This window comes from Cucurbitaria berberidis, assembly GCF_010015615.1.
Source record: "Cucurbitaria berberidis CBS 394.84 unplaced genomic scaffold K460scaffold_5, whole genome shotgun sequence".
NCBI lineage: Eukaryota > Fungi > Ascomycota > Dothideomycetes > Pleosporales > Cucurbitariaceae > Cucurbitaria > Cucurbitaria berberidis.
The window spans coordinates 1,324,114-1,347,219 of NW_024468939.1; the positions used below are offsets into that span (position 1 = coordinate 1,324,114).

Sequence of the window (23,106 nt, forward strand, 5' to 3'; positions counted from 1 at the left end):
GGTTCCGCCCCCAGGCCCCCATGCACCTCCGCCCCGCTGCTTCAGCCTCGTCGAGCAAAACACTGTGAAAGAGGGCCGCAGAATGGGCAAGCGCCCGCTGAAGATGGGTTATTACACAGTCGGCTTGTATTTATCTGGGTAGGTCTCCCTCGATGTTAGTCCAGATGCCCGTCACGTCCGCAAAGACTGCTGCTTTCCCCTCTTCCGAAGACAGGCCGAGACGCGTCGCGTCTTCCCGTTCGCGCCCGGGCCTTACTCTATGGATATTCAACTCCACGGCTGGCTTGAGGGAACTGTCCAAGAGCAATTGCTGCTGGGAAACAGCTGGCTGCGGGATAAGAACAGCCGGAAGGAGGCGGGGGTCAAGACGCAATTTGACAAGACCTGGGACACCCTCTACCACGACAACGGCTCCTGTCTAGACATAATCAACTCCATTCACCCCGAGCGCAACAGCGCCCTACAAATCCTCCAGGCATGTGACTACGCGCAATTGGCCCACCTCCTCTGTCTAACCCGCTGCCCTCTAGACGAACCCTCTCACGCTTACTGACGGCTACTTTCAAGTCGTCGCCCACCTTACCCCCGATTGCGTTCGAACGCTTCCCCCAAGACTCCTAGATGGGCTGCATGCACTCTTGCACACGGTGATAGCTGTTCGCAAGTACACGCTCCGACATACCCTCTACGGGCCGCCACGAGACAAGGTTCGATTCATACTGCACGAGATCGATTATCTGGGTGTGAATAAGGGAAAGACGCGAACAGCGGACAGCGAGCCCTTGGGATCTCTCCACGGGAGCGAGCCGATCGGTGCAGTGCTAGAGCAGCTGCACCACACTCGGGCTCAGGAGGACCTTCGATGCTTACGATCCAGTACCGAACCAGCAGTCGACGAAGACGCAATAGCAGGTGCCATGGACGAAAGTGAGAGTGCACCACACACTCAGTTGCCACAAACTCAGTTCGCCTTTGCAACGCAGCTGCAACCTATAAGAGCGAGAAACACGCAGCGACGCGAGATACTGCCAAATGCTGCCAATGAAGATGAAGAAACACGTATGAAGCTACTACGTCTTATTGGAAATCCTGCTGCAAAGAGTACCGACAACCCCAGCCCGAACTCCGATACTGGTCTCGTCCGCCCAACCTCCAACAAGCAGCGAAGCGTTGTCGGGCCATCCACCGCTGCCACGCCTCCTAGATCCTTGGTGTTAGCAGATCAGCAGTCGACGCGGGCAGGAGCCGAAGAAGGAAAGGCGAATACAGCGTCGCCTACACTGACTCGTGGCAAAAATCGAGTGAGACACGCGCGGCCCGCCTCACCTGCGATTGTGCAGCAGGTTGGAGAGCTTTCAGACATGAGACAATACGCTGAACAAGACAGCCGGGACGATGCTGCTACGCCGGGGTTGGAGTGTGCTTGGATGAAGGGTTTCATATTCGATCGCGAAGCGTTGAGGGTACCCTTGACTCAACAAGTAGTTCTACAGAAACCTACCAGCTGGCATAAACCACAGCCTGGATGTCCAGGAGTTACCGCTGGAAATATCCCCATCACTATTCTTGAAACGTTGAGCAGGATTGCAGACGAAAAGGCTACCGTTGAGGGTCTCTCCGACTCTGACAGTGAGGCAGACTTTGATCCCTCGCCCGAGGATGTCCCCGAAGAGGTCGATGCATCGCGAGGAGCAATGCCCAACTTAACCCAGGACGATGAGCCTACAACGAGCCAGGTCTCGTGGTCACCATCGCCGAGCCCAGAGCCACCACAGAAGCCAGTAAAGGCCCACCAAGGGCTTCCTCCAGACTCCAGCTTCGAGAATAAGGGTCTCAATACCAACGAAGACGGCGATCGACAACAAACGGTGCCCCGCCTACAATCGCAGCGGCCTCTTACCATTGATCCCCCACACGAAAATGAACCCAGCCCTCCATCGTCATCCCCTCCAATTGTAGTGCAACCTGCCGACTCCGACGAAGAAATGGAAATGGAGACGTCGGTGCCGCAGGGCCTGGGTGAAGATGCGCTGCAGGCATCGCGTCCGCAAAACATCGGCACCCACCAAGGCCCAGCGTTGCCGCCAATCGTGCAGGTCAAAGAGACACCTTATGCGAAAGGCAAGAACGGCCAGACGCTCAGATTTGCCGATTCACCACCAAAACAAAAACAGGACTCGAGTGGTAACTCCAAGCAGTCCTCATCTGGGTCGATTGTATATGCAACGTACAAAGACCCAAGTTCCTCTGCCTCCTTAGAAGGTGCAAATAGCCGGAATCTTGCTACAAGTGACATGAGCAGCAGACCGCAGGATGCGAGAGCAGCCGAAACACAGCGGAAGGCGCCGATCGAGAAAGAGGCACCAAGTCAACCGGACCGGGTGGTCCCCCAGGACGTGCCTATGCTCGATGCACCATCGAATGTAGAGCCACCACCGAAAATAATGGAGAAAGCGACACTCCCCTCCCGACCAGCCCCTCCTGCTGTACTTGCTCAAGCTCCTACAACTAGTCGAAGTCCGCCCAGCCATAGACAACCCCGTGCCGAAGCAAATTTACAAAAGCAGCCTCTGCTTACTTCAGGAGTCACGAACCCAGGGCTTCCGAAGTCAGCACCCACGAAGCGCAAACTTGGCGATTCGCCTACTAAGAGCAGCAAACGGAATTCCAAGAGACGAGAAATCAAGATCGTGAGCTTCGGAGATAGTGCCCCTTCTACCGTCAACCATACAACTACATCGCACGAAGAGCGAGCTGAGTCACTGCAGAAGTCTCGGGAAGAAAAACATTCTAGCACGAGTTTCGAGTCTCGACCCGGGCCTGTTTGCGAGCAGCAAGATGCCGATGCGATGGAGGTTGACTTACTTGGCGTGCAAACCAGTAACGCTTCTTCACCTGCTATTTCTCCACGACATAGAAGTCTCTACGAGGATCCGAGTCCCACGAAACCGAGTTCCACAAAACCGTCCACGGATATAGCCACATCTTGGCTTCCCCCATCGACCATCCCATCAGATGTACAGCCCGAAGTCGTTCCTGTCAGGAGTCGTGCGGCTTCTGTTGTGGAGATGGGGGCGCAAGAGTCACCTGCTGCGATCAACAATGCAGAACCTCGGACAGTCTTCGAGGCATTCAAGGCGGCATACCCGGAGTACACGGGTGGCGCGAAGCCCTTCGAGAAGCTCTGCCGATCAATGTATGAGCTCGACCTGCAAGATAAGATGGTGCCGAAGTGGCAATGGGACGACTTCATCATGCGCAACAGGACAGATTACAAGGACTACTTGGCTGAATGTGCGGATCAGAGTGAGGATCCTGAGCCCTACCATCGATTTTACAAGGACGCTATCCGCGATACGCTATTCAAGGCGGGCATCATCGAGAGCAGAGAGACTCTACTAAAAGCACTCGAGGAGCTTGGGGTACAAGCTCCGGCGCCTAGATCGTCCAAGCAGTCTGCAAAGTCACCACCAAAGGACAAGCGTTCTCGAGCCTCGCTCCCAGGCACCTTCAATCTACACAAGAAGCCTATACAAGACCGCATCAACGGCACAGCACGGAATCGGCCAAGGCACTCGCTCCCAACAGGCTCTCACACCAACCGCCAGAGCCCAAGCCGAACGACGCCGGTCCAGAAGATTCGCTCCCCTCCTCGATCCACGTCCCATCGTGATGTCCCGAGCAACCGACCCAAGCCGAAATCTAGCCCTCTGCAGCGCCTCACCTCCGACCAAGTACAGTCTCCTCGCGACACCACAGAAGACAGCGGCGACCCATTCCGCGACTACTTCTTCGCGGTCCAACGGAGTACGTCTTGGACCGGGAGCACCAAAGTAGGTTCAACCGGGAAAGGGACTAGGAGACGAAACGGCTAAGCTGCATAGGTTGATAAGAGCAAAGCCTGGCCGCAGAGTCTTGCAGTTAGGCCGTCAATTGCGGATGCGCCGAAGAAGAAGGTCGACGTACTGGGCTGGCGGGACATGCTGTAGGTACCAAGTCATTAGCCGCCAAAAGTTGTGATTTGTTGGGCGTTTGGATTATCTAGGGCGTTTTTGCTTGTGGATACCCGGGAGTGAGGCATTAATTAGAGACTCAAACTTGATATTGATGAGATCCATGCCACAATTTTGTGTTGGGTTTTCCAATGAAATAGGATATAAGTATCAATCCTATCATTATTCTCTTGGAGCTATATTATCATCTGTATTTCATCTGGTTCGTGTATGCGAATTTATAACTAATCATAATAACAGCAGGGCCCTGGAACGTCTTACAACACCTCCGGGAGACGAAACCCGCCCCAGGTCGTTGGAGAGGCGACCCGCATGATCACTCAAGTTTGATGGGTGAGCTGACCGCGCGTCAGGTTGTGCTACATGCGTGTCATTTGTGCACCATGTGGCAGCCTAGGTCTCCATAGTAGACCCCGGGGCATACGGATGTCAGGACCTCGTCCACTTCGTAGCATTACCGGATTGATACTCTATTGGATTGGCATTCGATACATCGATACATCGGTACAACACCGCTTGAAAAGTAATGCATTCCTCTCGTTCAGCGGAACGGAGCTGTAAGCTTTTCACCTCAGGTGCACGAGGTATGGAGCTGGAATGGCTCGCTGCAGGGTAACATTCTTCCAAAAATATAATTAAGGTATGTTCTGCGAAGGCGTTGTGTACCGCATCCTGCATGTACGGGGTCCACTTTGTTGCCGTGCAGGACTTGTACCGTGGTTGAATCTGGTAGCAGGGCTCTCAGTGGTAATACCACCAGCACGTGCCGGTAACAAGACGGTGAGGGGGAAAGAAAAGGGCGTGGTCGCGTGAAGCATTAACCCGAGTGGTCGCCCGTTACAAGTGTCGGTCTAGCAGCGGAGGTGCTAAGAACGCATGTAGTAGTCGAAATCATTGAGGAGCCCTGGATATCTTGAAATAGCACTAGCTAGTGTTCGTAGTCGGAGTGGGGAAACCTAATCGTTCGTTTGGTCGGTGCTTTAGGCCAGAACAGGTAACTTAGCTTCCCTCAGCCTCGAGATCATTTCATCCCAACTCTACTATCGAGATGCGTCGAAGTCGGCATCAAGGAGGTTATGGCTACCGACGCCTGCTGTGTGGGATGGCATGGGATAGCGACGGCGAACCACGAGCGGCTCCAGCGCAATGGCGTTGCAGTCGCACACAAGACAAGACAGCACCGATGAGAGCTGAGAAGGGCAAGTGCTTGATGGAAGAACGAGCGTCGGACTTTCGACTTCGGCTCTCCGCACGCATATAATTTTTGGGATGAGGTTAGATCTCACGCACGTAGCAGGGGGGTCATCGCCCCACTCTCCTTTAGCCGCTTTGAGAACAAGGGCATATATCATTGGTGGCTGGGCGCCTCCAAATACATTAGCACCATGCGCTCTGCACGACACACCATCAGACTCATATCGCTTCACTTTGACACTCGACTATCCCTAAACGCAGAACTCGTGTTTCCCAAGGTGCTCTCAAGCTCTTGGATCATCGGTAGACTCCTGCACTCGGCCGACATCAGCTCTTCGTATTGGACATGGCACTGCTCTTTTGTCTCACAGAGCACACAACACATGCAAGCATGTTAAGCTTATGGTGCTAGAATAGTATATTCAGCGAGCATCAGCAATTTCTCACTTTCTCAAGGATTGCTACTGGCACCCCGAAGTTACTCTTTGTTGAGATCTCGCTAGTGCCAAGTGCATTGGTCTCACGGCAATATCGACGATGTCGCGGGCTGGGCTTGCCGGCTATACTGATCGCCAGTTTCTTTTGCCATATATTTTATTTGGGAACCGTCAAAGCTGCATGCGGAGTTCGGGCGTGGGGACTGGATCCCTGCCTGATCTGCCACAGCTGTTCAGGCTCAGCGTAGCCTAAGCAGTACGTGACAATCACGGGCCAGTGAGATTCATGAACAAGCGAAGAATACTCACCGTGATCCTGGATTACGGCACGTCAGAGGCTGTGATCTACTCTGCCAGCTCTGACAGCAGCAGCAGCATGCGCCTCCGCACGGGATGTCGGTATTCGAAATTCTTTTCCCTGCCTAGGAGTATTCACAAGCTTGCTGACAGTCAGTCCCTGTCTCACTATAGCATTGGTGGGTCCCATATGTAGCGTGCGGATCTCCTATCTCTCATAAAAGGGTTGGACACCATTTGTATCCTCGTGTCTGGTAATTGTCACTTTGAAAGCGTGATATATTGTTCTTACATTCGCCATCATGGCACTGCAGACGTTTCTGGTCGCTGTCGTCCTACTGGGCGCATATGCACTCTATAAGTACCTAGACACGTCTCGTCGTCATAGAATTCCCAAGGGTCTCAAGCCACTTCCAGGCCCCAAAGGTATGACCCACACTGGCAAGGGGTCTTGACGAAACCACTGGACCCTGATCTTCAACAGAGAGCGCATTCTGACATATAAATCACTAGGATACCCTATCATCGGCTCTGTCCCTGATGTTCCCGAGAAGAATGGCTTCATCAAGTTTGCGGATTGGGGCAAGGAGTATGGCCCTATCTACCAGGTCAACTTGGCCGGACACAACCATGTGTGGATCTCGTCGGACCAGGTCTCCAAGGATCTGTTGTCGAAGAAAGCTGCCATCTACTCTGACCGACCGCATATACCGGCTCTAATCAGCGACAATCGCACAAGCGCTCAGTATCTTCCATTGCTTAGTAGGAATGGTAAGTTCATCTGTTAGATACGAGTGTTCTTGTCTAACATGTCCAGATGGCCATACCCGACAAAGGAAGTTTGCAAACATCATCATGCGCGAGTCGGAGAAGGCTTTGTTTCATCGTTATCCCGAACTGGAGGCCAAGCGCATGCTCGTTGAGCTGCTGGACGAACCAGATCGATACAACCACGCCCTCGAATCCTTCATTTCTCGTGTTACTTGCCGTTTAGCCTGGGGTCACAGCGAGGCTAGCGATGAGCTCAAGCAACGCGCCCGCGAACTTCTCATTGGTGTCTCTCCTACAGGTGCATTGGGTAACAAACTACCGTTCTTGATGGCGCTTCCTGACTGGCTTTCTCCCGCAAAAGCTTGGGAGCGGAGGCGTGCGAACACTGAGCGAACGTGGTTTCAGACAATGCAGGATCAGGTTGTAAAAGATGTGCAAACGGGACAGGCTGCCCCTTCATGGATGAAGATCTTTCTGGATGGCCGAAGCAAGTGGGGCTTCAAATCCGACCTGGAGGGCGCGTATGCTGTTGGCATGCATGGTATTGCCGGTGCACTTACGATCGCTGCTCCTATGCAAACCTTCTGCCTGGCGATGACCTATTACCCGCAATACCTGCCTATGCTACAGGAGGAACTGGACCGCGTATGTGGAGATCGATTGCCCCGTTCAGAAGACCGTCCAAACCTACCGTTCCTGCGAGCCATTATCCGTGAGTGCATCCGCTGGCGTCCGCCCGTCCCGACTGGTATCCCTCACTATCTGATCCAGGACGATGAATACAACGGCTACCACATCCCCAAGGGTAGCACCATGCACCCGCTTGAGTGGTGAGTGGTAGTAAATGAAACTTATGTGATAAAGTCGCTAACGATTTGCAGGGCCATCTCCCGTGATCCCGAGATGTTCCCTGATCCAGAAACCTTCAACCCCCTCCGATGGGTCGAGCCAGGATGGCCGACTTACCAGGAGCCTCTTACCCAGTTCCCAACTATCATCAATTCGTCACAATTCGGCTATGGGCGAAGAACCTGCCAGGGACAGACCGTCGCTGACGAAGATATGCTAATTGGAATCGGCTCCATCGCTTGGTTGTTCAACATCGAGCGCAACGCGGAGGACGCACCTGTCCCAGCGAGAGGGTCAGAAAAGGGTCAGCATTCAATTGGCTTGAATGAGAAAGCTTCCATCTCGAACGAGGAGCTTAACGCCGGCGTTAATACCAAAGCTCCCACTTTGGAAGAAAAATTACTCTCCAAGTACAGCTACCCCGGATCCGCCCCAGCAGCCAAAGTGGCGCCAAAGAAGGCGACGCCCGCTCAGCCAGCATACAAGCCCCTGGAATGGGGCGACATCACCAAGAAGCCCGCCGACCCAACACTCGACTACTCCATTCTGCTCATCGCAAAGCCCATTCCCTTCAAGTTCCAGCTGAAGCCTCGTAGTACCGAACGGGCAAATCAGATTCGTACTCTGTTCCAAGAGGACGTAGAAAACGGCGAGTTCACAAGCAACCGCGAATACTGGGGTCCAAACCAAGGGCGAGACAAGCCATTGGGCTGGAGCAAGGTGTGAGACACGTGCTGATCGCCGACCCTGCAGCTGCGGCTTACCTAGGGGCGCCGATGGGGACCCGAAGCCGAGCGTGCCAACCTTGGCCTTGGAATATAGTAAAGCCTTTTTCATTTCGAGATCGTCTAGATAGGTGATGATAAAGGGCGGCTGTGTTTACCCTTTAATTGGCGAGCATGGCTTGGGCGTTGGCGGAGTTGACCGTACTGCGTTGAATTAGAACGTGTATGAGCGCTTTCTTTTCGTAAAATAATAGCATCGCGTAGCCTGAGCATTTCCCAATCACATTAAAATGTCCAAATCTTTCCCTGCAGATGTCAAAAGTGTAGTTTGGGCCTTTCGACGCAGGCGGCTACATGCCGGCGCTTTCCGCGGTGGTGTGTATTGACACTCTCTTTCGACCCTGTTCATGTGGGATGACTTGTTTACAGCTCATTCCAGTGGCTTGTTAGGCACCTGATTGCCCTAGCAACTGTAGTGAGGTCTGAGGAAAGTTAGTTTGTAGGCCAGCAGCAACATGTAGTGAATGAAGCACCCACGTGACTCTCACACTAGTTACTGGACACCGTCGTCATCATGCCCTCAGACCACGACGCCACAAACATCAACGCGCACCACACTTCAATGCTCCCCCGATAAGCCTACCCAGCTCATCCGAGCTACTCCCGCAATGTTCGGCCTACGCTTCACCGCATCCCGCACCCAGATCGCGTCTTACCTCTTCGGCGTTGCCCTGTTCTCGATATCCTTCCTCGTCTTCCTCAACAGCTCCATATCCTTCGTTATCACCCAGCGCATTGGGCAGTCGCGTAATGTTGGCGACGCGGTGGGCACACTTGGGTTCGTGGATGAGCTAGTCGCGTTAGTAGCGTGTCCAGCATGGGGACTGCTGAGCGATAGGGTGGGCGTGCGGAGTGTCGCTGTGATGGGATACACGATTGTGGGGATTGCACTGTGGGTGTTTGTGCAAGCTAGGAACGTGTATCCAGAGCTGCTGTTGGCGAGGGTGCTGTTTAGCTTGGGAGGAAGTGCGTGGTAAGTGCTGCGCGTTGGAGCGTGCGTGAAGCAATGGCTCATGTTTGACAGCGCGACTATGGTTACCGCTATCCTTCCTTCTATGACGGTTGTAAAGGAGGTCAGGCCAGACCCTCGATCTCCTACGCGACGCCCAACTGGCAGATCGCATGCCTTGGCTCCGTCCATATCCTCCGAACTTACCATCACTCCCGATCGCTTCCGGTCAAGCTCGAGAGACCCCGTAAGCGATGCGCCCGCAAAGACGGACACAGGAGCTTCGACGTCGCAGCTTGCAGGATTGGTAGGAGTCTTCACAGGCTGTGGTGCCCTCGTTGCGCTCTTCGTCTTTCTACCGCTCCCAACGCGATTCCAGCGAGCTGGCGAGAGTCCAGCGTCAGCTGTTGCGGATGCCTTCTATGTGGTGGGTGCTGTTTCTTGGCTAGTCGCATTGGGGTGCTTCTTCGGTTTGCGCAAATTACCCGGCGAAGAATCCAAAGGGTGGAAAGGTATTGCTGGCAAAGACGAGCACAAAACAGCCGGGACACACACGACGCGTGAGGCGGTCCTTTCCTATCCTCGACTCTTCCTTGAGAGCGTTCGTTTAGGATTCAGGTCGCCGAACATTGGTCTCGCATATGTGGGGGGGTTCGTGGCGCGCGCCTCGTCCGTCGCTGTCTCGCTCTTTATCCCGCTATTCACCAATCACTACTTTCTACAGACAGGAAAGTGCACCGTCGACCCTACTAATCCATCGGACATCAAGCATGCGTGTCCACAAGCGTACAAACTGGCAGCCATGCTGACCGGCATCAGCCAGCTCATTGCACTTATGTGCGCTCCTCTCTTCGGCTACCTATCTGGACGATTCCCCAGGTATAATATCCCATTGCTAGTAGCAGCTGTAGCAGGTATCGCGGGATACTCTGCCTTTGGGTCTTTGACAAGTCCCGACTACAAAAGCGAAGAGGGCACGGGAGCTATTTTCTTTATTGTTGCATTACTTGGAATCAGTCAGATAGGCGCCATTGTCTGCTCACTCGCTCTGCTTGGTCGAGGGATCAACAATGACGAATCCAGTTCGATGGAGCCCACGCACACTTCGACCTCTGAGTCAGCGAATGAAACTCCTCATCTGTCGACAGGCACAACCCCGCTTTCAAGCGCTCCCATAACGCCTGTCGATGAAAACGCGCCTCTGCTACCCCAGGCACATAGCCGCAGTGCTTCAAGGCCAATGACGCCAGTGGGCCCGCAATCGCACAACCATATCAAAGGCTCAATAGCAGGGACGTACAGTCTACTAGGTGGCTTCGGCATCTTGCTTTTAACGAAGGCTGGAGGCGCTTTATTCGACAGCAGTGGGCCTGGCGCACCATTCTACATGATGGCCGCGTTCAATGCGGTGTTGCTTGTTGTAGTTGTTGGCGTGAATGCATGGCAGACTGCATCGCGGTGGACAAGGCACTAACGCTGATGTGTCAGCATACTGTGATTAGGATGTGTGTACGATTGTATAATGAGTGTGGTACAGATGTGGGCGTTCGGAGCGCTGCTGGCATGCAGGATTCTCTGGGAGCAAGTCAGTGGGAATTCCCTTGTGCTCAGATAGCAGCAAATTCAATGATTATATTTGGTATGCTCTGATTGTAGATTTGCGTTCACGAAGCTTCTAGAAAACTACTTTGATTCAAGTCAGATTCGGAAATTATGCATCAGAACACATGAGTTGGATCGTGTGGCGAACTGCTGCGTTTGCAGCTGTCTTTTGTTACATTTGGCATACACATCCATTCTATCTAGAATACAAACGTCCGCGCATACTTGCGATCCATGTCATCATACTCCTCCTTCAACATCCTGCCTCTCAGCTTATTCAGCCTCAACATAACCCCCTCGCTCTCGCCCTCCAAATTCTCAACATCTTCATCCAACCCCTTCGTCCCCCTAACCTTCCAAACTAGACTCGTCAACCCACTATTCGCAGCATCCCGTTTTTCCCGCGCCTCAGCAGCAAGATACGTCATAATCTTGCCCCACGACTCGAGCCCAACTTCCTCGCATTGCTCACACTTTTTGCGAAGGCCCTCGTTAGGCTTGATGGATTCGAAAGACTGTGCGGTTTTGGAGGTCGAGACGCCATCGCGGACCCAAGAAAGGCCTTGCTGGCGTTGGGCGGATGAGGTGCCGGCGGTTGCGAAGAGGATTTCGCCAATATAGTTTTTGAGGGCGGCCTCTTCGCAGCGGTCGGTTTCTTTGCGCAGAAGGGGCTCGTCACCTGATGGAGGAACAGGTGGGTAGTCTGGCTCACTTAGGAGACTGAGAAGGGTGCCTGTGAGACTTGAGTCTTTTTGGGTCGAGGGAGTGGGTATGATGACTTCGTCTGCTGCACTGAGGCGAGCGCGAAGAAGGGATACGAAGATGGGTAGTGCGGAAGCGACTTTGCCGTGCCCGGCCATGAAAGTGGCCAGGTTTGTTGCGGCGTAGACGACATTTGGTGTTATGAATTCCTTCGGTGCGGTGGAGGAGAGGACGCCAGTCTCGCGGCTGATGACCGTCGAGGGCTCGGGGGTCGGTAAGCCTGCAATGGCGATGTCGAGTGCCCAACGGTACATTTCTTCTGCCGAGTCTGGCAACTTCCTGAAGCTAAGCCAGTCTGCATAGCCAAGCGCCGCTGAAAGTCTTTGATAGGTGGTAAACCCTTTCGATGTTATGACCTTGAGGTAAAAGGTTTCTGGTGCGTCGGCAGCGGGTACGCGATGCTCCTCGTCTGGCAGTTCAGGCATGCCTGGTAGGACAGCCTTTGGGCGTGGATTCGATGCCGACTCGACAAACTCGGGTGCCCACACGTTTCTCCTCCACTTGTCTGTTACCCAACCATCCAGGCGTTCTGCTGCGCCTGCCATGCCCATGAGGACCTCGTAGTATCCCTGCCGCCACTCCTCGCTCTTCGCAGTGATATCGAAGCCTGCCTTGCCGACTCCGGGTACCAGTATGCCACCCTCTTCTTGCTCCGTCAGGCCTGCTCCATCCTTGCCAGTGTTCTCCAAGCGGTTCAGCGTATGCTGAAGCTCTGAATACACCCGCGCCCAGTTGGGGAAACCTTCTTCCTCGTTGTTCTCCGGAACCTGCCACCACTTCCCTCTCCTGAACCGGAATCTTGTGATCAAGCTCCACTCATGAGGTGACGGGAACGCCCGCTCCTGCTGCTCGCTCAATATGCCCAAACTCGCGATGCTGAAGCATGATGTGAGTACGAAGATCAGTAACGAATACCGAACGCTCAGCTTCGCCGTCTCTTTTATGAACTTTTTATGGTTCGCACTTATGGAGAATAGACGTTGTAACTGGCCATTGGAGAGGTGCTGGCCGGAAGGGTAGAGGAAAGGGAGCTGTGGTCGCGGGGAGGTTTGGTGCGCAACGAGGAACTGTCGAGGGTGTTTGTAGGAGAATTGTCGCGGGCACGGGCAGTCGGCTGAGCGCGTGTTTGAGGGCTTCACGGCGCCTCGCGGAAGCTGTATTCGATGGGCGGAAAGCCGCATAATGGCTTATAGTTAAATTGATGGTGCTCGCAGAGTGCTGGTGAAGATGGGTTCGCGCCAAGGTAGTCCGCATTCACCGCTCGGCAGAAAAGTCCCGAAAACCTAAAACTTTGGGAAAGTTCGACCTCGACATTCCTACACTCCTCTACGAACATTCCCCGCCACCATGTCGCGGACCAAAGAAGAGAAGAAGCGCAAGAGAGACGTCGAGGCGACGGAAGACGTGACGAAAAAGTCGAAAAAGTCAAAGAAGACCGACGAGATTTCCGATGCGCCAACGCCAGACAGTCCCGTAGTCGAAGCGAAGAAGGAGAAGAAAGAGAAGAAGGACAAGAAGTCGAAAAAGGTCAAGGAGGTCGAGGTAGAGGCCGCGACTGAGGAACCGCCGGCGGGAGACAAGAAGGAGAAGAAAGAGAAAAAGTCCAAGTCGAAAAAGTCCAAGAAGACGGATGATGATACCGAGAGCGCGCCAGTCGATGAGGCAGCTGTCAGCGTAGATACCGACGAGCCAATGCCTGATAAGACCGAAGTAACAGAGGCTTCCTCGAAGAAGGAAAAGAAGTCAAAGAAGGACAAGGACTCGAAGAAGGATAAGAAGTCTAAGAAGTCCAAGGACACGGCTGATTCACCAGCTGAAGATGCTGTTCCTGCGGCTGAGGAGGATGTCGCCGCCGAGACGAATGGTGTGGACGCCGAGAAGGCCGCTAAGAAGGAGAAGAAGAAAGCAAAGAAGGACAAGGAGGAAAAGAAGTCGAAGAAGGATAAGAAGGCGGCGAAACCTGAAACCAACGGAGACGTCGTTATGGAAGACGCTGTCGCTGAAACGAACGGCGAGACTGTCAACGAGGAGAACGCTGAGGAGGCTACTGAGGAGGCTGTCGAGGGAGACGAGGCTGAGGGTGAGGCGAAGAAAGGTCGCTTCATCGTCTTCGTTGGTAGGTCTCCAAGTCAATCATGGTCACTATCATGCTAACAGTCTATAGGCAACCTCCCCTACACCGCCACCAAAGAGCAGATCGACGAGCACTTCGCAAAGATCAAGCCCACCGAGATCCGCCTCCGCACCTACAAGGGCACCAACAAATTCATGGGCACGTGTTTCGTCGAATTCGACCGCTTCGACCGCATGGAAACCTGCTTGAAGAAGTACCACCACTCGCTCTTCCCCGACGGCAAGAAGAAGAGCGAAGGCCGCAAGATCAACGTTGAATTGAGGTAAGCTCCTACCCTTGTTCTGACCTAGGCAATATGAGAGATGAGCCTTGCTAACGAGCCCCAGTGCTGGCGGTGGCGGCAATAGCGAAGTCCGAAAAACAAAGATTGCTGCGAAGAACGACAAGCTGCACGATGAGCGCGCGAGGGATCGGGAGAAGCGCGCCGAGCTGGAGCTGAAGCAGGGCGAGCGCAAGGAGAAGAAGGACGCGAAACACAAGAAGGCCGAGGCTGTCGCTGAAGAGCCTGCGAAGGAGGCAGAGCCAGACAACGGCTACATCAACCCGGCCAGACTTGCCATGATGTCGCGTCCCGCACCTCCGCCGCCCCCGTCGCATAGGCAGAGATATTAAGTTTCGCGCCTCTGCGATTTGTTTGGGTATATTTGGAGTCTCATCTGCCGCCATCTTTGTTTGGATACACCAAAACGCACACATAGATTACCGCTTCAGGAAACTATAGCTTTAGAGTTTGAATGACAGCATACCTCAATTCATCGTCGTTTCTGCACATCCAACGTTGACATTGGCCAATCAAGTTGAACAACGGCGCGGCCCGATACGGCCTCTAGTTTCTTAGTCACCCTTACATCTCCAGATGATAGATACTCATTCTTCAAGCCAAGAACTATTGGTTTTTCAACAACTCGTCCCGTATCGCACAAAATCCCTTTGATCAGAACACTTTCTCTCCAAAGGTAAGTTAACACTGTTTCATAAGTCCCTAAAGCAAGTCAACGGTTCAATTCTCCATCCGAAGTGGTATGCGCTTCCACCTCTCGAGAACAAGCAGGCACACTTTGGAAGAATGATGAAGCGTGTTCTCGATTTCGAATCCATCCTGGTTTATTCATTCAACTATATATTAGTGGTTAAGTTTAAGGTGTCCGGAAGATCTTCAAATTTTTATTACATTGCGTCAACCTGTTAAACTTGTCGAACGCAACAATAGACGCGTTGAACATATTTCCCAGTTTCTAATTAAGATCTGAACAGCGGACATGTGCTGACGCAAACCAAAGTTCGAACATAACACCTACATGAAAATTCTCAACACCTCATCCTGTTCCTCCTGGCAGAACTTTCAATCTACCTAAGCAACAAAGTCGCCACCTCTTCAAACATGGCAACTACAGAACCCTCATCATACGCGGCCGACATCCTCTCAGAACCCATAGTCAAAACCACCGAGACAATACATGTAGAATTGACTCCCCACGACTTGGATTCACTAGCAGCAACACGCTTCGTGCGATCCCCCTCAGCCGGCGCAACCGTCCTCTTCATCGGCACAACACGCGACTCTTTTAATGGCCTACCCGTTAGTTCCCTTGCCTATACATCTTACCCACCTCTTGCGATCAACACCCTCTCCACCATCGCCCAAGCTATCCTCACCAAGCACCAATGCACGAAGATCGCTATAGTGCATAAGTTGGGTGAGTGCCCGATTGGTGAGGAGAGCATTGTGATTGCGGTTAGCGCACCGCATCGCCAGGCTGCGTGGCGGGCAGGTGAGGAGGCGCTCGAGGAGACGAAGGCTAAGGCGGAGATTTGGAAATTGGAGAGGTTTGAGGGTGGGGATGGAGTGTGGAGGGCGAATCGGGATGGGGTTATGGGAGTTAAAATCGATGAAGGGGGAAAGAAGGGGGAGTAGAGATGTTACTTCCACAGATGCTGATGTCAAGGGGTTTGAACAGGAGCCATAGCGATTGGAGTGGGTGGTGGACGTAGCCAGATTGGAGCAACGAGGAGTCTCCAGTCGCGGTAGAAAAAGTGTATAACGATGCTCCTGTTAAGGATGAGCAAGTTGGGATGAATGCGATACGAGAAGCTAAAACATCGGAGGTCACCTTTGTTTGCGACACAAGAACTACGCGATGCATCATGTTCTTCTCTACTGATTGTCGTTCAATGGTATGAACAGAAGTAGCATTTCGACCAAGGTCTTCACTAAGTCTAATAGTACTATAACATTTCATTCGTAAGAACCTATGCACAGGAACTGCTAGACTAACTCTATAATGCTCCATTTAGGATCGCGCGCCGCCTCTCCGTCCATTATACCATCAACGTAGGCCTCGCCAACGACCTGATACCGCCCACTTATTTGGTCTTGACGACGAAGAACAAACGGGACCTGGGACCCCCTAATCAATGCAACGACGTCGCCTCGCTTGAAGTGCTCCGAGCCAAGGACCAAATGACCCTTCCTAGTAATGTAAGGAAGTCGCCCCAAGCTCTTGCCAATAATTTCGGAGCCAAGTCCCATATCTATCGGGGTTGTACTCTTGATCCTGCCTTTGACAGCGCTGCTGGCTAGTACCTGTTGTACTCCGATTTTGATACGCTTATCTTCGATGTACTTGATGCCCTGCTTCAGGAGAACGACAGCATCAACGAAACGGTCATCTCCAACTCTGACCAGTTGTCCTGCTATGTTGAACCCAACTCCTCCAATCGAGGTTCTTGCGGCTGCATGTAGACGCTCGCCGAAGTCTCTATATCGTTTCTCAGAAAGGTCGTAGTATGTAAGGCGAAGTAGCTCAACCAACCATCTGATTGGCCATGAATCCGTCTCCACAAGAGGCACTTCATTGGTAAAAGTCCTGTTAGGGAAAGACCCAACTCCATGAATCTCGTCATACACAATGCCCGATATCTGCACTCCTTTGGTTTCCTCGCCTTGCCTTACTATAGTAACATTGGGATGTCTTGTTTCTACCCCAGATGCGCTGAAACTGGGATAGATGGTGATATGGTCATTTCTAACGTCTTGTAGCATGTCCGTTAGAGATCCAGACCAGTCTGGAACCCAAGATGGCAAGCCAGGCCGAAGCCGAGGAAACTGGCAGTATGACAGCAACGATATGTGTCCTTGTTGAAGTAGAGCTGCCATGGCGACTGCATATATCTCCCCGCAAGTTTTTGTGTAGTCTGGAAATAAGCCTAGTTCCTCCAACTCGTGGCGGTCCGCTGCAAGACCTAATAATGCGAATATCTTATCTCGCGGATCAGTTGATTCTAGACTGTGAGGACCATGGCGACGAGTATTTATACTGCCAACGCATGTTGCGCGAAGTAGAGCTGCCAATGGGAACCTCCCATACCTGTATATCCTCCAGGACGATAGCATGACATTGGCTTTGTGATGAAACAAGTTCGTGATGATTTCGTGTTGATATTGGGTCAATGAATTCGGCTTGTTGCGGAAAATGGCCACTAGGGTAAGCCATGAAGCACTATAAGCACTGATAGCAGCGCTACACCGATGTCGTGTGATTTGTTTGGTTCCGCAAACAAGTATTGCATTCTCTGGAAGAGCGATTTCCTGCAGGACCCAGATTCGCCCCCACCATGCGCGACCAAAAAATCGCTTTAGCCCAGCTATTGGTAGTACACCACTCTTATCATAGTAGCCACTGATTGAATAGAAGAGTTTTTCCGGTGCACTTTGAGAAGACCTGGCAGCAGTGGGAGCTGGATTTAATGCTAGCTCCTGCCAGACTCTTTGATCTAGATCCGGCGGTCCAAAGTGCATGCCAAGGGCTTCAGCTTTTGTGCCTAAGGAATTCAGGCCGTCCATTACTGAATCGCTGTCCTCGTCAGCTGGGCCCAACCAAGCAATAACCTTGTCCGCATGTTGATAAATATCTGCCATGAGCCCGACTTGCCAGCTTTTTTCCTCGTTATTCATTTGGTCAATACACAAAGAGTCAATCCATATTACGGTGGGTTCTTTCGATGGTCTGAGTGCCATCATAGCGTTATACAGATTTTTGGTTACTCGAACTTGTGAACCATCGACGAGTATCATCCGCGTTTCGTTGACGTCTCCCCAGACATAAGATAGCGCTATGAATTTAGGTTTCTGAGGGAGGGCGGCGCGATGGATACGGCAAGAAGGGATCCGTTTCAGTTTTGGGTTGCCATCTTCTGGTAGCAATTGTAATAGTCTGATCTCCCTTCGGGAACGACATAATGGCTGATGTCTATATGGACTTGCCATGATGTAGGTGGTAGAAAGATGGCTCGATGTGTAGATATAGCAATTCCACTGAGTCTCATTTGACAAGAATATGGTAGTTTGAAAGCTGAGCTCAGTAACAGATATCGAGAAGTGCTTGGATCCTACTTAGGCAGCAGCCACAGACTCACCGGTGAGCCACGCATGGTCCGTGCACTGAATCAGAACTGCATATAATGCACATGAATGCAGAGAGCGCAACACTACAACCATATAGAATCTCAGCATGATATCGAGAATATGATACCATAGAAGAGATGTCTATGGTACTCGAAATTGCTCAACTTGTGACACTAACAGGCTGTTAAAGACATTATCAGGCACTACTCATAATAGCATATCGACTAGCATAGCTAGTATAACGGCCGTTGGTACGATATCATCTGCTAGAGCTACCAGCCATCATAAACTAGCTTAGCAATTTCTATAGCCAGTTATGTTGGCATGGTTTACTCAGTGCTTCGACATCTCCAAATGCGCAGACGCAGCACTAGTATTGTTCACAGAGAACAACGCGGTATCTGCGCATTAGCAGAAGCCGACAGTTCTAACCGTCCATGACGGCACCGTATACCAAGGATTCGTGGTTTCAGGCGACTCTATCTTGTCGGACCTCGTCTGCGTCGGCCTGATGAAGTCTTGCAGCAGCTCAATAGTCTTTTGAGAATGGCCTGCGACCATGCACACCACTAGCACGCGCGACCACCTCTGAGTACTCTCTGAATAGTTCTTCTGCAAGCTGGTGGCATGCTGTTGGTAGCCATTATGCGTTGGCTCGTCGCCCAGTCTTAATTCGACGTGCACCTATCGAGGTCTGCTCAAGCAGCGCCTTTGGCATCCTGTTCATTCATATACCCTTTTGGGAACTTGTGATGCTTCCTTGCGGTCGGCCTGGAATGTTTCCACTTTGGTTTGACTATGATCGAAAATATAGGCGAAGAGGTGCTGGAGAACATCAGGGTCCTGTGTCACACGGATGCTCAGCTCACGTCGTGCGACAAGCTACCCTGCGCCCATATGATTTAAACATAGGCGAACCTTGGAACGAAAGCCAGAAAGTGCTACGAGAATTGAGTCAATGTACTTGTACGTGGCTATCCTGAATCGGTAGCACCCACTGACTTCAAACATTGACGTGACTTTCTACGTAGTGCATCGACGAAAGTACCCGACCAAGTGAATAATAGACTCGTTGTGGTAGGAGTCATTGCCGACTTTTGGCTGGATAGAGATGGAAATACTGCGCTTGATTGCATGTCCCTCTCTTATGAAATCGCTCGACCAGCTCGAGCTCTAAGATGCCATTGTGTCGCAGGAATTTGGGTTAGGCTCTTGTGAGATGAACTTTATACACTACTCTTACAGTGACAATCATACACGTCCAACCATCGTTATTGAATTTTGTTATTGCTGTCCCCTTCCTCTTGTATTCTCATCTCCTGTGATGCCTTCATCATCTCACTGATTGTTTGCGGGACCGCGTCATCGGACTTGTATATACTATCGTAGTTCAAGCGGCTCCTAAGACTCGTTTGAGCCTCTTTCAGGTTGGCGATATCGAAGGCCCACATGGTACCACCCAGCGCCATGATCCCGACGCTGACGCAGTTCATCGTGGCCATATTTAGGGCCTGACAAGCGTCCTGGAAGGGACTGAAGAACTCGTGAGGGTTCGTGTTGGCTTCGTAGAACTTGGGCTTGACTCGGAGCTGCCGCCGCCAAACAGCCTTTCGTGTTATTGCCGTTGATGCGAGAAGACAAGCGCCCCCGATAAGGAATATCGACAGTTGTCGTAGTGAGCGTGGTGATGTGATAGGCGTGCTTTCGTATACGGTCTCAGACGGAGGTCGTGTGGGAGGATTGGCCGGTGCAGCCGTAGGCCTAGCCATCATTCGAGGGATCGGAACCTTCTGGAGGCCTTCCATATACCCGCACAGCAGGGATGCAGGTAACCCGGAGGATGTGTCGGACAATTGCAGAATCAGCGTCCCATGCTGCGATCGCTTGCGGACCCCCGAGCGGGCTGGCAGTGCTGCAACGAATTCCTAGCGGTCGACGGTTGTCGCACAAATAACCTCTGATAGTGTTGATTCGTAAATTGATCAAATCAGCCAAAAACCGGTGAGCCGTGAGTCGGCGGTGTTCGGGAAGTGCATTCAATGGCTGGCACAAAAAGTTGCGATTGAGGCCGCGACCGATGGAAAAACTTCGGGCCGAACATGAACGAGAGAAGGGAGCCATACAACGCTTCCTCTTCAACCCATTGCTAGCATCCCGACAACTTTTTTCAATCTAGAGATGTCAGACAATCCAGAGCTATTCCGGTCATATCGCTGAGCAAAGCTGCCAGCTCACCACTCGAACCTGCATAGTGTCACTCTCCTCGAGCCAATTGACTCTCGCGCCATGCGGACTCAGTAGGCTGGTAGTATCGTTCAGGGACACAAGAATCGCTGTTGGCTCCCGATAAGCTCCTCACGTTGCTCCGACTTTCCCAGCATTTCGGCCCCATCTTGATGGATTCAGAAGCACGCGTGAAATTAGCAGCTTGCACGACTGCGAACGTGCATGTACAACATAGACCCCGCAGTGGATCAGCATTGCAAGTCTTCATGACATGCTTCTCAACCACCTGTTGTACCCACGCCTCTCGATCCCTGATGTACCCATCTTGGAGGCGATGTCATCCGTCAACCCGTTCTGAAGCATCGTAGATATGGACAGGGGCTCTCCTACGGAAACTCAAGCATGAAACATTGGCCTGGCCTTGACCACCAGCCAAGAGGATGTACTGTTTACCACGACTCCTCAAGTTATATCCTGGTCTGAGCTAGGTTTGCTTGCTCGGGTCTGTTTGCGGGCACTATTTTTTGAGTCACATTAGTTTTCATCATCACATCAAGCTGCCACTGCGCTTCCAAACGAATCCGTGCATCCTTGTGAGGGGAATGTATGACCTCAGTTTGCATCAAGTCTCTCCTACCCAACTGATTTTCACCCACACCGCTCAGCTCCGCAGTGACTCCATTATCGATTCATTACGCGATGATGTGTCCCAGGTACGACCGTCCGTACCTTGCTTTACCGCTGGAAAACACGAGTTTGGCTCTTTCTCGTGTCTGCTGCGTACGATGTCGTGGAGAAATGCTTACGAGTACGGCAGGAGAACAGGTGATTGATGGCATATGGGGCAGACTGGAGTATAAAGTAGCCTCCATGCTCCGCTTCAGAAGGAAATCACCAGCAATCGTTCCATATCTCGCTGCAGTACAATTGCTCCAGGCCGTCAATCGTTTTACAATAACCACCACTCAACCCTGTGTTCTCCAAAATGCTCAAGAACGCTATTTTGACTCTTTTGGCTTCGGCCTCTCTCGCTGTAGCCTTCCCTGGCGGCACCTCTGAATACGCAGCGCCGCCCAAGTCGACCGTCGTGTATCCACCACCTCCTTCCAAGGAGACCATATGCTCCTCTAGTCAGTACCCAGCTATCATAATGCGGGGCTAGCCTAACCATACTGTAGAGTACCTCACCATTACCAGCGTTGGAGAGGGGAAGACCACGTATCTATCCACCAAGACTGTCGTCATTCCTGTCACCAATGTTGTTGACAAGCCAACCACGAGTGTATCGGCAGTCCTCTCCACCAGCACCGGCTACACGACCAAGGTAATTGACTATAACTCACACCCGACGTGTACTTATCGTGTGCTAGACCATCATCTCTCTCACGACCCATCTCACGACGAAGACCTACTCCACGGTCACCACTATCACTAACACTAAAGTGGAGAGCGATGTCAAGTCAGACACTAAGTGCGAGACAATCCCGGTTACGTAAGTCTTTCTCACTCTTGTCCTGTGCATATAACCATTCTTACATTCCTGTAGCTCCGTTGGCACTTCGTACAAGACCAGTGTCGGCACCGTGAAGGAGACAGTCATCACTACCAAAACAAGCAACTCCATCTGCACAGAAACTGCGAAGGTTCCGATCACGTCCGTCTCTACGGAAACAAAGACGGTCTGCACGACCAAGGGTGGATATGGCAACGGCTACTGAGCTATTCAGCTACTTTCCGTGCGGGTGCGTGAAAGCAGCTAGCACAAGGAGCATGAGTGCTCAGGTAGTAGGCCTGGGACCGAGGAATATGTAGTGCGATCAACTACGCGGATAGCGGACATTCCCTTTGTGTACATGCGTCTAAAGATGGAAGCTGGTGAGGAGTTAGTAGCCACTCTTTAGATCTCGTAGCTTGTCAGCCTAATGAACTATACACAACGCGAACGACAGATCCCGTCTATCTCTATTCATCTTAAGCTGAATGCCACGAAGTCAGTGCTGACATGTCGCCCCCTGGAAGTGTCTGCTGCGATGCGTTGCAATGTTTACGTCGTGTTGCTATTTATCGTTGACTGCTCTATCTACGCTGCACGACACGCAGTTATGGTGGCACTTAGGTCGTGTATTAAAGGCATGAACTATGCCTCTCGCGATTGGCTGTTGCTTTGCAGGCATAGCAAAAGGACCAAGTCGTTCAACGTTCCAAGGCTACAAGGTCAATAGTAGTCTCACAAACGTTATCTGTCATGTAAACGCCAAGGAAGGATAGTCTGTGCTAGAATAAAGTATATTATTTACCTAGTAGCTAGTTTAGCTTAATAAAACTTATAAATACAGATTATTATTTTTATATTATAATAAATTAGTAGCTAAAGTATTTAATAATTCTTATATTTTTTATAATTTTAGTATAGCTAATTATAATTTGCGCGGCTTTAAAATTAAAGTAGTATTTTAACTTTATATTGCTAAAAACTTTACACTTTAATATAATTAATTTTAAATTAAATTCTAAAATTAAATATATAATTATATTTTATTATATATTTAGTAAATAGTATTATAGGAGCTTTATAATTTATATAGCAACTATACTTTTATAAAAACGTATTTAATACTATTACTAAAATACTAGCCTATTATAATAAATAAATATTATACTAGTATAGCTACTAAAAATTAT

The 23,106-nt window shown here is 51.4% G+C and overlaps 11 protein-coding genes across 11 annotated transcripts; 5 read left to right on the forward strand and 6 right to left on the reverse strand.

Moving 5' to 3' along the window:
* Window positions 1-68: 68 nt before the first annotated feature.
* On the forward strand, window positions 69-3,989 carry K460DRAFT_345032 (uncharacterized protein; the record flags this gene model as incomplete). The annotated part of the gene is made up of 3 exons (XM_040931266.1): window positions 69-475; window positions 531-3,833; window positions 3,885-3,989. Exons 1-3 carry the CDS (start codon window positions 260-262, stop codon window positions 3,987-3,989), a joined length of 3,624 nt encoding a protein of 1,207 aa, XP_040784378.1. The 5' UTR covers window positions 69-259.
* A 2,254-nt stretch (window positions 3,990-6,243) lies between these two features.
* Window positions 6,244-10,769, forward strand: K460DRAFT_291896 (cytochrome P450; the record flags this gene model as incomplete). The annotated part of the gene is made up of 7 exons (XM_040929318.1): window positions 6,244-6,367; window positions 6,455-6,712; window positions 6,759-7,542; window positions 7,594-8,281; window positions 8,614-8,724; window positions 8,817-9,319; window positions 9,371-10,769. The coding sequence occupies 7 exons, from the start codon at window positions 6,244-6,246 to the stop codon at window positions 10,767-10,769; spliced, it is 3,867 nt and encodes a 1,288-aa protein (XP_040784379.1).
* Window positions 10,770-10,896: 127 nt separating this feature from the next.
* On the reverse strand, window positions 10,897-13,008 carry K460DRAFT_435026 (uncharacterized protein; the record flags this gene model as incomplete). Its single annotated transcript, XM_040938391.1, has 2 exons — window positions 10,897-12,813; window positions 12,994-13,008. The coding sequence occupies 2 exons, from the start codon at window positions 13,006-13,008 to the stop codon at window positions 11,098-11,100; spliced, it is 1,731 nt and encodes a 576-aa protein (XP_040784380.1). The 3' UTR covers window positions 10,897-11,097.
* On the forward strand, window positions 12,935-14,561 carry K460DRAFT_419815 (uncharacterized protein). The gene is made up of 3 exons (XM_040938038.1): window positions 12,935-13,775; window positions 13,824-14,055; window positions 14,120-14,561. Exons 1-3 carry the CDS (start codon window positions 13,007-13,009, stop codon window positions 14,403-14,405), a joined length of 1,287 nt encoding a protein of 428 aa, XP_040784381.1. The 5' UTR covers window positions 12,935-13,006; the 3' UTR covers window positions 14,406-14,561.
* Window positions 14,562-14,681: 120 nt separating this feature from the next.
* Window positions 14,682-16,045, forward strand: K460DRAFT_319233 (MoaE-domain-containing protein). Its single transcript, XM_040930418.1, has 2 exons — window positions 14,682-14,749; window positions 15,074-16,045. Exon 2 carries the CDS (start codon window positions 15,175-15,177, stop codon window positions 15,706-15,708), a length of 534 nt encoding a protein of 177 aa, XP_040784382.1. The 5' UTR covers window positions 14,682-14,749; window positions 15,074-15,174; the 3' UTR covers window positions 15,709-16,045.
* Window positions 16,046-16,077: 32 nt separating this feature from the next.
* Window positions 16,078-16,479, reverse strand: K460DRAFT_258312 (putative heterokaryon incompatibility protein 6, OR allele; the record flags this gene model as incomplete). Its single annotated transcript, XM_040927438.1, has 1 exon — window positions 16,078-16,479. A coding segment is annotated over one exon (402 nt), but the record flags the coding sequence as incomplete, so codon positions are not given.
* A 927-nt stretch (window positions 16,480-17,406) lies between these two features.
* On the reverse strand, window positions 17,407-18,060 carry K460DRAFT_251013 (heterokaryon incompatibility protein; the record flags this gene model as incomplete). Its single annotated transcript, XM_040927385.1, has 1 exon — window positions 17,407-18,060. A coding segment is annotated over one exon (654 nt), but the record flags the coding sequence as incomplete, so codon positions are not given.
* A 546-nt stretch (window positions 18,061-18,606) lies between these two features.
* On the reverse strand, window positions 18,607-19,209 carry K460DRAFT_419818 (uncharacterized protein; the record flags this gene model as incomplete). The annotated part of the gene is made up of 3 exons (XM_040938039.1): window positions 18,607-18,882; window positions 18,934-19,041; window positions 19,117-19,209. 3 exons carry the CDS (start codon window positions 19,207-19,209, stop codon window positions 18,607-18,609), a joined length of 477 nt encoding a protein of 158 aa, XP_040784385.1.
* A 256-nt stretch (window positions 19,210-19,465) lies between these two features.
* On the reverse strand, window positions 19,466-20,105 carry K460DRAFT_369835 (uncharacterized protein). The gene has a single exon (XM_040934037.1). The coding sequence runs from the start codon at window positions 19,968-19,970 to the stop codon at window positions 19,470-19,472; it is 501 nt and encodes a 166-aa protein (XP_040784386.1). The 5' UTR covers window positions 19,971-20,105; the 3' UTR covers window positions 19,466-19,469.
* A 248-nt stretch (window positions 20,106-20,353) lies between these two features.
* On the reverse strand, window positions 20,354-21,169 carry K460DRAFT_369836 (uncharacterized protein). The gene has a single exon (XM_040934038.1). The coding sequence runs from the start codon at window positions 20,690-20,692 to the stop codon at window positions 20,453-20,455; it is 240 nt and encodes a 79-aa protein (XP_040784387.1). The 5' UTR covers window positions 20,693-21,169; the 3' UTR covers window positions 20,354-20,452.
* Window positions 21,170-21,280: 111 nt separating this feature from the next.
* On the forward strand, window positions 21,281-22,244 carry K460DRAFT_174264 (uncharacterized protein). The gene is made up of 4 exons (XM_040926991.1): window positions 21,281-21,554; window positions 21,603-21,748; window positions 21,795-21,916; window positions 21,971-22,244. Exons 1-4 carry the CDS (start codon window positions 21,410-21,412, stop codon window positions 22,140-22,142), a joined length of 585 nt encoding a protein of 194 aa, XP_040784388.1. The 5' UTR covers window positions 21,281-21,409; the 3' UTR covers window positions 22,143-22,244.
* The last annotated feature ends 862 nt before the right edge of the window (window positions 22,245-23,106 follow it).

What these genes read in the sequence shown, in the direction of transcription:
- K460DRAFT_419815 (XM_040938038.1), top strand. Translation starts at nt 13,007, where the DNA reads ATGTCGCGGACCAAAGAAGAGAAGAAGCGCAAGAGAGACGTCGAGGCG. An exon ending in TCGCTTCATCGTCTTCGTTG is followed by an intron (nt 13,776 to 13,823) that starts GTAGGTCTCCAA and finishes AACAGTCTATAG; the next exon opens with GCAACCTCCCCTACACCGCC. An exon ending in AAGATCAACGTTGAATTGAG is followed by an intron (nt 14,056 to 14,119) that starts GTAAGCTCCTAC and finishes AACGAGCCCCAG; the next exon opens with TGCTGGCGGTGGCGGCAATA.
- K460DRAFT_369836 (XM_040934038.1), bottom strand. Translation starts at nt 20,692, where the DNA reads ATGAAGACTTGCAATGCTGATCCACTGCGGGGTCTATGTTGTACATGC.
- K460DRAFT_174264 (XM_040926991.1), top strand. Translation starts at nt 21,410, where the DNA reads ATGCTCAAGAACGCTATTTTGACTCTTTTGGCTTCGGCCTCTCTCGCT. An exon ending in GCACCGGCTACACGACCAAG is followed by an intron (nt 21,749 to 21,794) that starts GTAATTGACTAT and finishes ATCGTGTGCTAG; the next exon opens with ACCATCATCTCTCTCACGAC. An exon ending in TGCGAGACAATCCCGGTTAC is followed by an intron (nt 21,917 to 21,970) that starts GTAAGTCTTTCT and finishes ACATTCCTGTAG; the next exon opens with CTCCGTTGGCACTTCGTACA.
- K460DRAFT_319233 (XM_040930418.1), top strand. Translation starts at nt 15,175, where the DNA reads ATGGCAACTACAGAACCCTCATCATACGCGGCCGACATCCTCTCAGAA.
- K460DRAFT_369835 (XM_040934037.1), bottom strand. Translation starts at nt 19,970, where the DNA reads ATGATGGCTAGGCCTACGGCTGCACCGGCCAATCCTCCCACACGACCT.